The following is a 15,625-nucleotide window of genomic DNA, read 5'->3' as shown; positions in this document are numbered from 1 at the left end:
CTTTGTCACATCCAGGTGGCTTCCTCTCAGATTGTTAAATAATTTTAGGTACCTCTTTCCACAAAATGGGCTAGCCTGAAATATCACTCATCCTGGCCAGGTACACATTACACTTTTACCAGCGTAAGTGATCAGAAACCAGTCTATAGCTGTAACAGAACAGAAGTTCAGCACACAGACTGGCACACAAAATGGCAGAATCTGGTCTAAGATTTGCCTCCCCACCCCACCAAAGGGTGAATATGTGTATTGTTCCCTACCGATCTAAAATGCGCTGCTTAAAGAAAGATGCGTAACTTAGATTGATTCTGTCTCGGGCTTTTTGAATGTCTGTACCTGAGATCATTCATTACCAAAAATAATCAGTAAAGAGACAAAACAACAAAATGATTTAGTATATAAGAGAAAGGAATTAGAGATGAATAAATGACTACCTAGTTTGAACACAGAAGAAAGACAAGTAAAGATTCTTACTCTCTCACTTGGTTACAACCTAGCTCCTCAAAGAGTTCTGCCAGCCATGACTGCTGGAGATTTGGACCATACACAGATTAATGCCCAGGCCTGGTGGGCACTGGCCCAGGGGCCTTCTGCAAATTGGAGCCCCAGGACCGAGAAGCAGGCAGCACGGCATGCATATGTGCATATGCAGGACTGGCCGCAGGCATGCAGGTGGCCAGGAGCCTGTCAGAGAGCAGCTGCACCACCCAGCAGAAAGCAACTTAATGCACCATAATAAGTCTGTGGAGGGGAAAAGGGGGTATGTGGGGGGAAGGGCAAATCGAAGCCCCTATGGTAAGGGAGGAGGCTGGGGCAGGAGCAGGAACTAGGGACATGGCCCTGTCCAGCCCCAGTCAGGGAGGTGCATGGCTAAGGCAGGGAGCAGAACGGAGGCACGGGTGGCTCATCTAAGGGGCTTGGGAGGTGGGAGGAGGGGCAGCTCCCTGTCACTGCATGCACCCCTGGGCCAGGGGAGGCATTTGCCCCCCAGATTTGTGCACAGGGCAGAGGTAGGCTGCACATTGTTTGCTGGGGACTGTCTGCCTTCCTGGATGATCCAGGAAGAGCACAAAACACCTGCACATGCTCCCTCTACCTGAAAAGGGCATTTGTATCTAAACGCTTGCAAAAAAAAGAAATTTTCCAAATATGTTAGTTGGTCTAATTAATAAAAAATAGCTTATAGTGGTGGTTTTACCAGTCTGACTGCATTTGCTATGTACTGAGCTACAAGGACAATGGAGCATGCCTCCTGGCCAGTTTGATTCTTCTTTGAGGATGACTTATCCCAGAAGCCAATATGCCAGTCAGTGAAAATGCAAATTGTGGCAGACAATGGGTGAGAAACACCCTGGCAGCCTGAGGAATACTGTGGTCAGGAGTGAGAGGCACCAGCAGGGCTGGGAGAGGCTGTGGCTTGGGAGTGAGGGGAAGACAGACAGAGACACAGAGAGGCATAGACGTGTTGGGTCCTAGGTTGTGCGACAGCCGCGTGCAGCTGGGAACCTGGTCCAAAGACCACCCAGCCCTGGGCAGCCAGGAAAGCTCACACATTCCCCCTTGACCTCAGCCCTGCTGGACAGGCTAAGGCAGCTGCCCCTCGGCACTTTTACATGTGCTTTGGGGATGGGGGGGGGTGGCGCTTTATTTAGAGCTATTCTAAAAGCTGCTCTAATTAAAGTACCACAGTCTCTCATGTGTCAGTGTCCCCACACTTAAAAACAGTGGTGGCAGCACTTGAACTAAAGCTTATTCCACGAACCTTATTTCAAGTGCTCCCACCATCATAGGATAAAAACTGAGATCAACAACACGCAGAGGCATCTGAAGCCCTGTCTCTGATGGCAGTTGAATCAGGACTGGTGCAACAAATTGGCTTTGAGGACATTGTACAAGATCTCTCCTCTCTCAAAGCTCAGAAGAAACTAATCATTTAAAAGATAAGACATACATTCTCATCAGATTTTATGTTTGTATTTGATCATATCTTGGTTACGTAATTATGTGATGGTAGCATTAAACACAGGTGTAATGGATATATATAAAATAGAGGGGCAGACAGATGCAGTATATGAAGTTTAGCACACATTTAATGTTTCAGGAATCATAAACAATTGAGATGCATTGTGTAGGCCTACTGCCTTATTTTAATTGCAAGAATCACTAACAGTATTCTTAGACTCATACTCAAGGCTATTGATAGGGCCTGTATTTTTCTTATAATAGTTTACTATAGTGTAGGTACAATGTAAAATGTGTATTTAAAAAAATAGTCAAACAAGAGTCTACATAACCACTAAACTAACACATCAGTCCTTTGTGCTATTTATTATACATTTAAGGTGATCCCATGCATCCGAATAATTTTCCTAAGACAGTTGTTTTATTCAGTTTTGTGTGTGGCAAAATCAAGTTGTTAATTTTGATTTTGTGTGTTGTGCTTTATTTATCAGTGCACTGTGTAAACATTTAACAGGTCTATTTATTAATGCTTTTTAATACATTCATGTTTATAATGGGATGTGGGGGGCCTCCAATTTTCCATTTGCCCAGGGCCTGAATAAATCTTAATCCACTTCTGATTTGGACTCTCTCAGAGCCTGGAAAAATCCAAATACCCAAACCACCTCACTGAGGTCAAACCAGCCCCTCTCCTGACTTCCCTACCCCAGCATTGTCCTAATTACTCACAATGAGTCTCAGAATCAATTCTCTCCTTCCTCAGTCTTCTGGAATTCCTCTAGATAATGGCCCATTACTCTCAAATGCCTTTGCTATTTATTAAAGGCTTGATTTTCCCAATGTAGTCAGACAGTGCTGTGGATTCCCATCCCAACAATAACCCCTTCTGCCTTGCATTTGGGAGCAGCAATTGTTCTTGCCTTAGTAACACAATGGGAAGAGATATTTGCCTATTCCCTTTTCTAAAGATGCAATCCTCAGTTCCTTCGACTAAACTACATCCAAAATCATAAAAATATATACAGACAGCATAAGATAGTCCACACAGCAATTAAAGCAACATAAGTGAATACAGCATAAAACTGGCTTTTCAACAAGACCACACATACCATATTAGTAAAACAAACTCAAGAAAACATTCACATCCCACAGGCATCCTAAAATATGAGTGGGTTCATAACAGTATCATTATCCAATAGGAAACCATCAAATGCTTATTAGGACAAAAGCATCTTTCAGGGTGTTGACTATTAGCGAATCACCCTGGATTTACATTGCCAATATATTGGTCTGTTGAGGTATTCCAGCATACCTTTATGAAACAAGCTCTGCATATAAACTTCACATGACCCTTTTTAAAGGCTTCTTTTTAACAACATAAAATTTTAAAATAGTTCATTCATATACGTTCATTTAAAAAGAAATATACAAAAATATCAGACACACATAAATATCAGGCATAAAAATTAGTCTTACTGGGGATTTTCAAAAGAGGAAGAATAAAAGTGCAAAACTCACACAATTTACGTCATTCAATATAAATGAAAAAGACCCTTAACCACACAATTCTCAAAGGTGAGTAGGCCAAAAGTCATACAGAGATTAGCTAAACACTAGGCCTTTCACACAAACTATAAATGTCTATGGAAATTTAGCTAATTACTTAACATTACCTTCCACAGCCTTTTCCCATTTAAGCCTGCTAGCTATAATTTCCATAAATAATATCATATGCTGACAGACCTAATTTGACTGGCTCTCTACAGAATTTATTTTGATTCAATTAGAAGATGAAACAGAAAGATTCCAGGAGAATGCATACAGGCCCATCAGTTTTCTCCTCCCAAGCTTTCCTGACTAGATAACCACAGTAAAACAAGTACTCCCTCAAAAATACAAATGCAGATTTCCAAGGGTAGTGTTTGTATTTTCAGAAGTAAATTCCCAAATAATGCAAGATTCTTTCCAGATGACCAATATAATTATGACTCAGTGACTGATGTCTGACATGAATGAGGCATCTCATACTACTACCTATTTCAGTTATCCTGCCTTCTTCTAGTAAACTGACCTAACTGAACAGTACTGTACTTTATCCCTGATAAGTTCCACTTTATACTAGACTTTAGAAAGATGTCTACCAAAACATAAAGCTCTATTTTTATGTCAAAGAACAATTTTTCCCAGAATAGATAATGTTTTTTAAGGATGTTATAATGAATATAATGAAAATGTTAAGGGAACATTGACTACAGTGACATTTACAAGGGTTTCTGTAATAGCAGGGAACTAGTATAGGCCCAAATCTTTATCAAAGAGGGGTGGTTTTTGACAGTGGAAGAAACCAGTACAATGAACATTTGTATTCTTCTAGCATTCGTGGAAAACACAACTGCCCCAAGGACAGTGTGTAATTGCAACAGAAACCTGTACAGCCAGAATTACATCACATCATATGCTATGCATCCTGGCACCCTTGAAAGCTTCCTCCCCAGGTATAGTAAGTGCCAATTTATTCTGAACAAACTCTAAAGAAAAAACCCCACATCTATAATAAAAATCAGACTCTACTTCAAAGAAGCACTATTACTGCTGAACCAAATAGCAGTGCTCATGAGCAGGGTCTGAAATTTCCATTTAAAACACCAAATTTTCTCTTCCTTTTCTCGCTTTCTTATTTAATTAATTTTGTAAGTGATTTTACTGCTTGTAGAAGTGAAGGATCAATAGTGCCAGCATGAAACACATTAAAGCAAGCACTGTAGCTATTTCACTCTTGTGCCTTGACTGAGTAAAAGAAAGCTAGTTATACTGACGAGTATTTATGAACACTAGCATGAGATCAACTCATTCATTTCAAATTGTGACCAAATCCAGGTATTAAGCTGGAGGTAGTGAAGTAACCTGCTGTGGCAAACCTTTTCTCTTTAGGACACAATATAAAAAGAAATTATATTCCTGCTTACCCATGAATGTACTTTCTATGGCTCAATCGAGAGAGTACAGATGCTGAGCATCTCTTTGCCTACTCACTCAGAATGACCACCAATCATCATCCAGAATTTACTGCTCTCTAGGGGAAAATTATTATTCATGTTTTTATCAGAAAAGTAGGAGGAGGAATCACATTCATGTAGTCTTAACTGAGTGGCAGGGCGTGGTCAAAAAAATGTGCTGTTAGAATCAAACACATGAAATGTTTAATTTGGCAGTGTTTTCTTAACAATTATCAAAATACACTTGTTTGTATTTTGAGAAAGGAGGAAAACATCCTACAAGAGAAAGGAGGAAATCATCATATGGTGGTTGTGCTTTGCTGATATGCTGTACAAAATGTAAGCATTATATATGAACTGTACCTTAATATTTATTAAATGCTAACATTTGAACTTCTAAAAGGTGAGCTCCTCAATTTAAAAGCGCATACTAACCATTACGGTCTATCAGGTCAACCATAAATTATTCCAAAAATTCCCTGGAATAAAACCTGCTCTGTATTTACTTTTTTATATATATTTCAAGTTGGCAATCAGAAGAAAAAAAACTATAGTGAGTTGGTCTGTGACAATATTGATTGTAAGGAAAAAGATTGCCTGAAAGATGCTAATGGAGATGACAGTTCCCATTAAGGTTTAAGGCTACTAGTAAGATTGTTAGGCAGATAGTTACTAGCACTCAGATTCACCCACTTACCAGTCTCTGCTCACCAAACAGGGCAACTTTCTGAATCCTAAATCCTTTAACATGGCAAACATGAAGTACTATTGAAGAAGGTATCCAATAGACTAAAATGACAGATGACTTAGATGACAGCATGTAGCCATGAACTCAGTATGCAAGAGGCTGAGAATTCTGGTTTGATCCAGTGAACTATGTAAGCAGCTGTTTAGCTTCAGGTGTGAAAGCTACAGCTGTGCAGAGGATTAAAGTTAAGAATCTGCTCAAGTAACTCTGGATCAAACCAGAGTACTTAGTATCTTACAGGATCAAGCCTTACAAGAAAAAATTCTCTACATGAACTTAGAACAACATTTACAAACCGTTTTGAACAGTTCCATAGTGCACTATAACAGCACAAAGTTACCACCAGGTAATTGTATATTTTTTATATTCCAGAGGGATTGTGAGACTCTCTCTCTCCCTCCACACATGGAAGTAAAGAAATGATGGAATCTAATGTATGATTCATGCAATTACACCTCCTGACATGCCCACTCCTAGGTCCCCCCTGTACCCATAGGTGGACTATCACACAAGCCAGTTAGGCCCAAAGCCAGGAATCTCCTGCATGTCTGGGGGAACAGTGCTGCCAGGTATGTGATAACAGTTCTTCAATTTTAACCCAGTTCTCATTCACTCACTGCGCAGCCATGGTGAGCAATACAAAGCAAACAAGATGATGACCTGTGTCTTGTAACTCAGACTTCTGTGAGAATGCAAGAACCAGAATACAATGGATATATTTTGCATATACTGAGAATATGCAAATAAATCCACCTCTCACTTACTCCACATTGCTCACTGTAGTTTATTAGTGAGTGAGAACCAAGTCCCAAACCTCCGCAGCCACAGCACCACAAACAGAAAAGCTTTCTTCGCTTGCTGGAGTCCAACTCCTGCATGGGGAAGACAGGATCACCAGAGTGGTTTTCCCAGGGATAGGGGATAACCACTTTTCTGGCATGGGGTAGTACCTGCATAAGTAATGTAAAGTTACCCTTTCACATTCATTTCCTGTGAGAAAACCTTAGCTTTATGCCCACTTTATGGAAATGGGAGACTCCTCCCTAGCTTGCTCCTGCAGCCATATGGCTGAGCACAAGCAAAACTCAGGAGCATCCAAACCCCAAGCCTCCAGGTTTGGGCCTACACATAGGATGCCCGCCAAATGATTTGGAAACATCTGAAGCTCCAGGTGGAGGTGGAGCTATAGCTATAGCTAGACCTTTATAGCTCCTCGGAACTTTTTATTGTATCATAGCTACTTTGCACAAGTAGCTGGTCTCCGGATAATTGTGCAATTCACCAGTTATTTGTGCAGTCTCTATACTGTGTAGAGAGGACCCATGATCCACAAATTCTAAAATCATGGGAATATGCAGAGGGTGCTGGCAATTCTTTTGTGCATTTGCTTCTGTATCCTGTGAGATCAGTATATAGCATTTATAAATAAGGATATATGTAGGATGGGACATGGGCCTGTTATTGCCAGGTATCAAGAATACTCAACTCTCACTGAAACCAGTCAAATGTAAAGGCCTTTGGCACCAAACAGATTCAATCAGCTTGAACCATAATGTTCATCTGGTTGTTGATGTCTCACAGAAGTCTCAATTACAAGACACAGGAACAGGCACACCAGACTTAATACTGTAATACCTTGGAGTTGTACCTTTTTCTCTATCTTACCTTCACCTATGCCCCACTATGACCAGTATCCAAATTTTTCTGTCATGTACTTGAAACACTTCTATCAAAATTAAAAACAAACAAGAAAATATAAACAAGAAACACAGAACACAAACTATAAGCATCCATCCTGAAAGCAAATTGTGAAAGCTGCAGCAGTTTAAACCTCTATTTTGAGTGTTTGATTAAGAAAGTAATCACTGTACTAAAAGTAGCATTTGAATCATGAGATAGAGTTGCTATAGCAACAACTCTTTTTATCCAACCAATACATTATACCTGTCCTATACATATAAAAGTCTCATTATTTGACTTGGGCTTCCTAAAAACAAGCTCACTGATAGCTCAGCCTTTGGTAGGTATTTTCCCTCTAAGTAATTTTCCTATTCAAGTTTGGTCAAAAACATTTTTCTAGCTTCTGTGGTCCTCAGTTCCATTATGTGGAACAATTCTTGATTTGAAAACTCACAGGGTTCTCTTGCTGCTGGACCTTAAGTCCATACCTTATGGTCATCTATATAAAATGCCTCATACCAAGGGCTGAATCTTGCAAACTTACTCACTGGGATCTGCATTTGATTGGGATGCAAAATCAGTCCCTTGGACACTCTAAGAATTGCTGCAGTCTGAAAAGTAGAGACTGATATATCAATGGTTTAGCTGGGATAAAATGCGGGAAAAATATGTTTGGTTCTTCAACGTAAAAAGTGGATGAGTTATTTCCTGGGACGATGGAATGGGGCCATTTGCTAATATGACCTATACCTGCCAAAAGAAGCTATGTGCGTCTCCTTTGATGAGTTCAACAGTTTCTCCAATCTGGATGTGCAATGGAGGGCCATCAAGTGGATCAGGCTGAGGTACCCCAATGTAGCTTCTAATGACTTGCATTTTTGGTAAGCCTGCAAAATAAAACAACATATGTTTTTTGATCAGTGACACAATAATCTATAGCATTCTGGGATGCATGCCATAAAATAATAATTAAAATATTATCAATTTTGAAAGGCTAAAAGTAATACCATCATGTATGTAAGTAGCAGTCTGGGAGACAGACTAGGGAAACAGTAACACCTTATTCAAAGGCTACTGTACTTGCTATTTCAACAAATAATGAAATAGGAAATTTTTCTCATCTCATCCCTTTTTTTTTAGTTCAAGAAAAGCGTTTTTCTTTAGACAGCTGCTTACTTCTAAAAGTATGGCACATACAGCTTAATAGAAAAGAATCAATTTTTTTCATCAGCAACATCCCTTCTTCCTACTTCTTCCCTCATGGGGACATTAGATGATTAAGAGGCTCATCTCTTTGTTTATACATATATCAAACTGGTATAAAGGTTCATCTTTTAAGGTTATCTTTATAATTCAAAACAAAAATTTGATGGATGTGATGAAGTAATACTTAAGACAGAGAGAAACTCTCCAAGCTGGAACCAGTGTTACTAAAGAACAGTCACTAATGAGAACATGTCTGAGACAATAATAGTGACAATCATTCCATGTTTCTGGAATAACAGACAGACAGACTTATTTTTAAGTGTTTTTGGATATACACAATAACTGACGCTACAGTTCAACATTTCATTTTCAGGAACAGTATACATGGATGTATTCTGGCTTACTGCACCAATATTAGCTGCATCTGGACAGTGGAACTGTGATATAATTTAAAGGTGTGAATCCACCTCCTGAGACACAAACTGCTCATATGAAAGATTATTCTTATTACCTATATATAGACCAAAATCATTGTTTGTAAGTATAGTTCAAGAGTTCTCTTCTTAAGTACTCAAATAAATTATAAAAATGTTTATTTCAGCAGGAGTAGATAATTTTGGGTGTTTCAGCAGGAAATCAGTGCAGGGACTTCAGCTCTTTACAACTATGTAAGAAAAGACATTGTTCAAAAGACAAGTGAAATATTAGATGGTTGGTATACTGCATTCAAATCACTGCAATGCAGCGTTACAGAAGTACCCTAAAATGATCAGAGGAAACAAGTGCTCACTGTGTAACAAATACAAGAAACATAAAAATGACTTTAAATTTTTCAGCAACACACTTTTTTCCCCACTTTGTGAACTGTCACAAAGATTCTGTTAAAAAATACAGATCTATTTTTATATTTATCTTTTACACCGCTATCCAATTTAGTTGTATGTCACTAAACCTGGGAGTTAAAGACTGCTAGAATTACTAGGTAATCCAATTGATCCATTTTGTAGAAATCATGTTAACTACTAGAATAACCTCATAAAAACATATGAGAAAAAACAAAGTTCAGTTTTCTGAGTTGACATAATTTAACATCTTGCTCCTGAGACAAGGAATCGCTGGACTTAAAACCTGGCTTTCAATTTTTGTTTGCAAAGTTCATTACTATCATATATTTATACTCAGAGATACGGACACCCATAATTTGATTTGATATAAAACACTAACTGCATGGAGCACAAAAGTAACCAACCAACAGTATTTTCAATAAGTATGACTAAATACCAAGCCAAATGCTGACAAAACCATAACATCTCTATACAATTTGACTTGCTTTTAGAAATGGAATAATTACTACTACTTTAAACGACATTACTGAGTAAATGATGTTACTGAGTACACTTAGAACTAAAAATCAATTAAATATCTTTATAACATCTAGAAAAAATGCCAATTCTGGCTTTATTTATATATTTAATCAGGTTGCCACCCTTCTGAAGATATACTGATGTAACTGATTCATCACAAACAAATTTTGTCTGTGTGGGATGTTGAATGGAAGTAATGCTGTAAAAGAATGACTGCAGTAATATAGATTAGTACCTATTTACAAGCCTGATAACTTTGTCCTAATGCAATAAAGCTTCCCTGTGGCAATACATTAGAAGACAGCATTGCATACCTGATAAATGAGCTGCCAGCATGTGCTGGCACCTTTCACCTTTGAGACCTAATTTGAAGTCTAAGCAAATTTATGTTAAAAAATTATTTGCTTTATGAAATGTCACATCAGGTGATTTTAGTTTATCTTACTCAAATGTTTATAGCATGTGCATACAGTATACTTAAATGTCACCCTTGCAGTGTTCTCATCAGGAGATGAAATTAAGATGACTAAATGTTTCACTGTTGACCCTACTTTCTTAACAATAAAAATGTCAACACTTGGAACTGGTAAATTAACCAGCAACATGTATGATCTTACAGTGCACTTCATTTATATGCATATCACCTTAAATGCATACCATGATGCTAACCCCAGTTTTTTCTCTATTGCTTATATTTAACAAATATAAATCATCTGCATATTGGTTAGATGAATAAACCCCTTAAGGGTGCCTACATAAGTTCATGGTGCTTTACATACAGCACCATGAGTTAGACCCCACTCCTCACCCAACCCAACAGACCCCGCCTCCCTCCCACCCCATCCAGCTCAGGCTGGGCAAGCCAGCAGCAACATGCTACTCACTTCCCTCTCCCTCCCCACTGACATCCCCAGGGGCAGGGCTGGGCTGGTGCTTGCACCAGCCTGCCCCCACCGCTCCATGAAAGATTAATCTTTAAGGGAACACAAGCTCCCTAAGGTGCTCTAAAGCAGAGCACCTTAATATAATACCTCAATTGACAATGGTTAATTTTTTGTACAACTAGCCATTTTAAAAGCACCGCGCAGCCATGCACATGTTAAGTCATGTCTGTAGAGTGCTTTCAAGGGACAGATCATGTGAAAAATGTCACTTCTTCACCCCCATTATCTACTTTGTAGCTTAAATCGTGTTCAGTTTAACTGCACCACAAACAGCTGCCTTGAAAATAATTAGAAGCCTTGAAAATGATAAGAGTTAGCCACTTCCATGGTGGCTGCTTCTAGAAGCAGCCTCCAAAACTATTAGAAGTCTTGAAAATGATGGGAGTGAGTGTCTTGTGGCTGCTATTAGCACAGCACTGACAGCACTGCATATCTGACAAGCACTGCTTGCATTAAATTTGGGTAAGTGTCTACTTGAGGTAAGTACATGGTCTTTTTTCAATCCAAAGGCTATGGACTTTAAATGAAGCACATTGTATTATCCATTTTCATTTTACCTGAAAGTGCAGGGATACTCAGCAATTCTAAAGAAACCGATCAATTGTGTTCAGAATGCGCCTACCTAGCATAAGGATATGCTACTAGGGAGGTTGTGGAGTCCCTGGAAATTTTCAAGAGCACTGGGATGGCACACTCAGGTATGCTCCTGCTCTGGACCAGATGACCTTATGATTTCCCTTCCAGCCCTACTTTCCTATGACCTCTTTTGTCAAACAACAGAATTGTAAAAAAAGGAGCACAGGACTGATCATGTTAAACTACACCAAACCTAGAATTCTTGCATATAATTAAAACACACTTTATTCAGTTCAGCCCACATCCTTCAGTAATCACTAGCAAAACCCACTTTGCTTAAACAAGAATGAAGTATTTAGTTTGAAGTCGCAGACTGAAGTCACTGGGAAGAACCCTGTTAACTTGAATAGATTTGGATCTATTTTTTTAGTCTTAGTCTCAGCAACACTCTCTCATTTTCCTTCATGTCCTCTCTTATAATTTTCCTTTGCTGCGAAACCTGAAAAGACAGTTAACCTGGCAACATGCTATGAACACTGCCTATCATACTGGCTATATTGTGCTCCCATCCATTTGTTACCTCCTGTCCTATACTCAGATTGTAAGGTCTTTGAGCTGAGATGACTTTTTTACTATGTATTTGTACAGTACCTTAAAAAAGAAAGACCCATTTTAGTTCTACAATGCATGATGGCAGCACAAATAATCATATTTGAAGATCTTTTGCTTCCTGTTAAGTATTGTGTTAATTTCAGTGACCTATCCATTTTTGGATGCATTATTGATACCAAAACTGATGCTTGCCATATGCACCATATAGTAGTTCTGCCAGGTGACACTGGCAATAAGCATCCTCTACTAAATTTGCAAGCTTCACTGGGAGTTGGGGGCACTAAGTACCTTATAGGTCCAGGTCCAGGCTCTAAGGGGTACTACCACAGGCATATGCATACATAGCAAAACCCCGTTTTTTTTTTTTGTTCTGCAGCTGTTGCTGTTATTAAGACTTTAGGTTCAATCTAGTTTATGAAATATGCTTTGTAGCTAAAATAAAAGAATTTGAAAGACAAGTTCCAGCTCTGAGAATACTGGCATTTCAAAATGAAATTTCAAATAAAAGTGCAACTGTTTTTCCTTCAACTAGACTGGAAGTAAAGATGCAACAAATTATCATGCCATTACTTGCTCCTGTAATCTGTGAGCATTTAATATATTTAATCCAAGAACATCAAACTTTCAGTCTGCCAAATCATAAAAGTGTTATCTTGCATAGATTAGTAATGTAGTAATGACTATTAAAATTATTTTCCCTGGTGCACTGTGTACCCTGCCTAACACGAGGTTTGAGAACATAAATATCTACTCCACAGAGAGATTTTCACAAGGTCTGGGAAGCGACTCAGATACTCAAAGTGAGAACCACCATAGTAAGTTCTAATGAAGGACTTAAAAAAGAACCTCCAATCTCCAATGATGGAACTGCCTGAATCAAAGTCCATAAACTAATGTGAGATCCCAGCAAATCCAGACATGCAAATAACTTCTATCAATTAAAGATGTTAAAGCAATGAACTGGAAGATATTATGTATTATTCAAGATAGGAAAAGTTTCAGTGGAGGGAGCTGTCTCTTGACCATCATTTTAATATATAGGGAAAAAAAGATGAAAGTTTTACAGAACTTGATGACTATAGTATAGCAAATTATGACATCACCCAGGAATTTGAACATGCTGAATATCCTTTTCTTCCTTCTATTAAAGCTCTTCCCACAGAATTTCAACTACAGCATAATCCGTTCATATAAAATAGTGAATAAGAACATAAATTGCTTCTGTTCAACACACAGTCGATCCACATTGTTACCTATGTTATGTTATAAGAAACATGGGTTATTCACATAAGCTTAAGCACATAGGAACTTCTGGCCTCACTTGTAAGATAACTTCTCAATACTCACTACTTAACTCTACATTAATGGTGCAACCAACTAGGAATCATTAATTACAAGGATTCAAAAGCAGGGATGTTACATTTGTTTGGCTTCTCAGGCTGCATCTGGACTATGGGGTTCCTTGAAGACTGAATCCAACCCCACCGCACAACAAAAGGACAAGCAGCGATGGTGTTAAATGCCTTGGATGCCTGAGCCTCTGTGTCAGCTCAAGGACCCGCAGAGGTTAATTCAGCAACTGCTCACCCTACTGCCACTAATACGGGTCCCTAAATGGGCTCCAAACCCTGAAATTAGGTAGTGGGCCTCACCCACACTTGTCTTGCCCCCAGATTCCTGCCCCCACCCAGGAACCTCATGAGCAGAATGAAATGGTTCCATGGGCCATATTCAATACACCTGTCCTAAAGCAACCTTGAACTCACTGGGTCCTCTATATTTCAGCAGTGCTATTACTAGGATAAGCATTCTAAGAAACAAAGTAACAAGCCTTTAGAGAATGCAACAATCTCATTACAAGCTTTTCCTGTGGCTAATGAGCATTACTTTCATTAAATTTAGGTAAGTGTATAGTCTGGGTCAAGGCATAGCCTTTTTTTGGTCCGAGGGCCCATCAACATAAAATAGAGTGCATTACATATATAGGTTTGGCAGGATTTGAGTTTTATTGGTAAACATCAACAAATGTCCATTTCATCTCACACTCATAGCCTGACAAAAAAAAAATTTCCATGATTAATAATTGAAAATAGAGGGGAAGAGCAGAAGGAAGTCACAGGCTAAAGTATAGAGGGCTCGTTTCTTTAAAGAGGAAAACGGCGGGCAGCCTAATGACCTGTCAATTAAGCAATTAGGTACTTGTTCATAGGAGCTGGGAAGTAGATTGGAGGGAGATAACAGGCTACTTAAAACCCTACCTAGAGGGAGGGAGATGGGAAAGAATATTCAAACTGGACCAGAAGCAGAGGCCTTGGAGGAAGGTGTATGAAGCAGTGGCAGGGAGTTCCTGATGCCTGAGTGGGACAACTCAGCTGCAGAGAACCAGGGAGAGACTGGAAAAAGAGGCAAAGCAGCCTATTGGTGGCACTGGTACATGGGGAGAAAGACTCTAGTTAGAAAGGATACAAGTTTTGGTGTTTTCTTGGCCTTTTTGTTCCTTTTTTGCCATCACGGGGCAGAAGATTTTTTGGTCATTAATTTAACTTAAATTGATAAATCAAAATAAATGCTTAAAAGTAAACATCGATATTAGCTGTCAAAATTATAAAAAAATAAAAATCAAATTCTGCCAAGCCTACCTATATCTCACAAATATTCATGGAAGAAATGGCTGGGAATAAATGGTGGCAAAGAGAATGAGTACACAAAAAACTGCTTAGCTTTTCCTATGTCATATCGTATTGATTTGCTAATAGCAAGTTACAAGTACTTCTGGAAGGCAAACATATTCCATACTGTCTGACATTATGAAAATTATGCAAGGATACCAACTGTATTTGGAATCACAGGCACTTAAAACGATGCGTATATTTGTGTCTTAAAAAATCCCTCTAACTACAAACACTACTGAAAGTCCCCTAGCTTCAATTAAAGATGCTTGTGCGAGAATAAAATATAGCAACACTATTCCTATCTAAAACAGATATAATGCTTGCACAGTTATAACCCATCTCATCTCTCAGAATAGACATTAGACCCTATTATTGCGAAACACTCAAAATCTTGATTTAGCCCAGTGGTTCCCAACCTTGGGCCGTGACCCAAATCAGGGTCGCGGGGGGGGGGGGGGCAATTCCGGTGGCACTGCACACAAAAGACAAGCTGCGCCTCATGCCGGGAGCTCTCTCACCCCCAGGCCACCACCACCATGCTCTGCTCCCAGCAGCAAGTTGCAGCAAATAAAGGTTGGGAACTGCTAATTTAGGCCTTAAGTACAGATCATTTTATCATGCAGGATAATAGAATAACATATAGGAAAAATGGGGCATATCAGCAAATTTACAGATATACTATCTACTATTTCCAGAACTATGTAAAATGAGCACTGTTCGTACTGAAAAGTTCAGTAAAAGCTAACATGAATCTTGAAAAGCGTAAGTCCGACTCAGTTGGTCTGTTTCTAAGGGCATTTATACACATGCTCTGGGAGTGTGTGTGTGTGTGGGGGGGGGGGGAGGGGGGAGGAGGAAGGGGGCT

At 39.1% G+C, this 15,625-nt stretch overlaps 1 protein-coding gene across 1 annotated transcript in view; it reads right to left on the bottom strand.

The window, feature by feature from the left end:
- The window catches only part of VAV3 (vav guanine nucleotide exchange factor 3), a 318,958-nt gene that overhangs the window by 44,127 nt on the left and 259,206 nt on the right, over positions 1 to 15,625 (bottom strand). The window contains exon 20 of the mRNA XM_019479355.2: positions 8,137 to 8,273. Coding sequence (XP_019334900.1) covers positions 8,137 to 8,273 — 137 coding nt within the window. The remainder of the gene's footprint in view (positions 1 to 8,136; positions 8,274 to 15,625) is intronic.

The sequence above is a fragment of the Alligator mississippiensis genome, chromosome 5 (genome assembly GCF_030867095.1).
Source record: "Alligator mississippiensis isolate rAllMis1 chromosome 5, rAllMis1, whole genome shotgun sequence".
Taxonomy (NCBI): Eukaryota; Metazoa; Chordata; order Crocodylia; family Alligatoridae; genus Alligator; species Alligator mississippiensis.
This window is presented reverse-complemented; position numbering and strand designations above follow the sequence as displayed.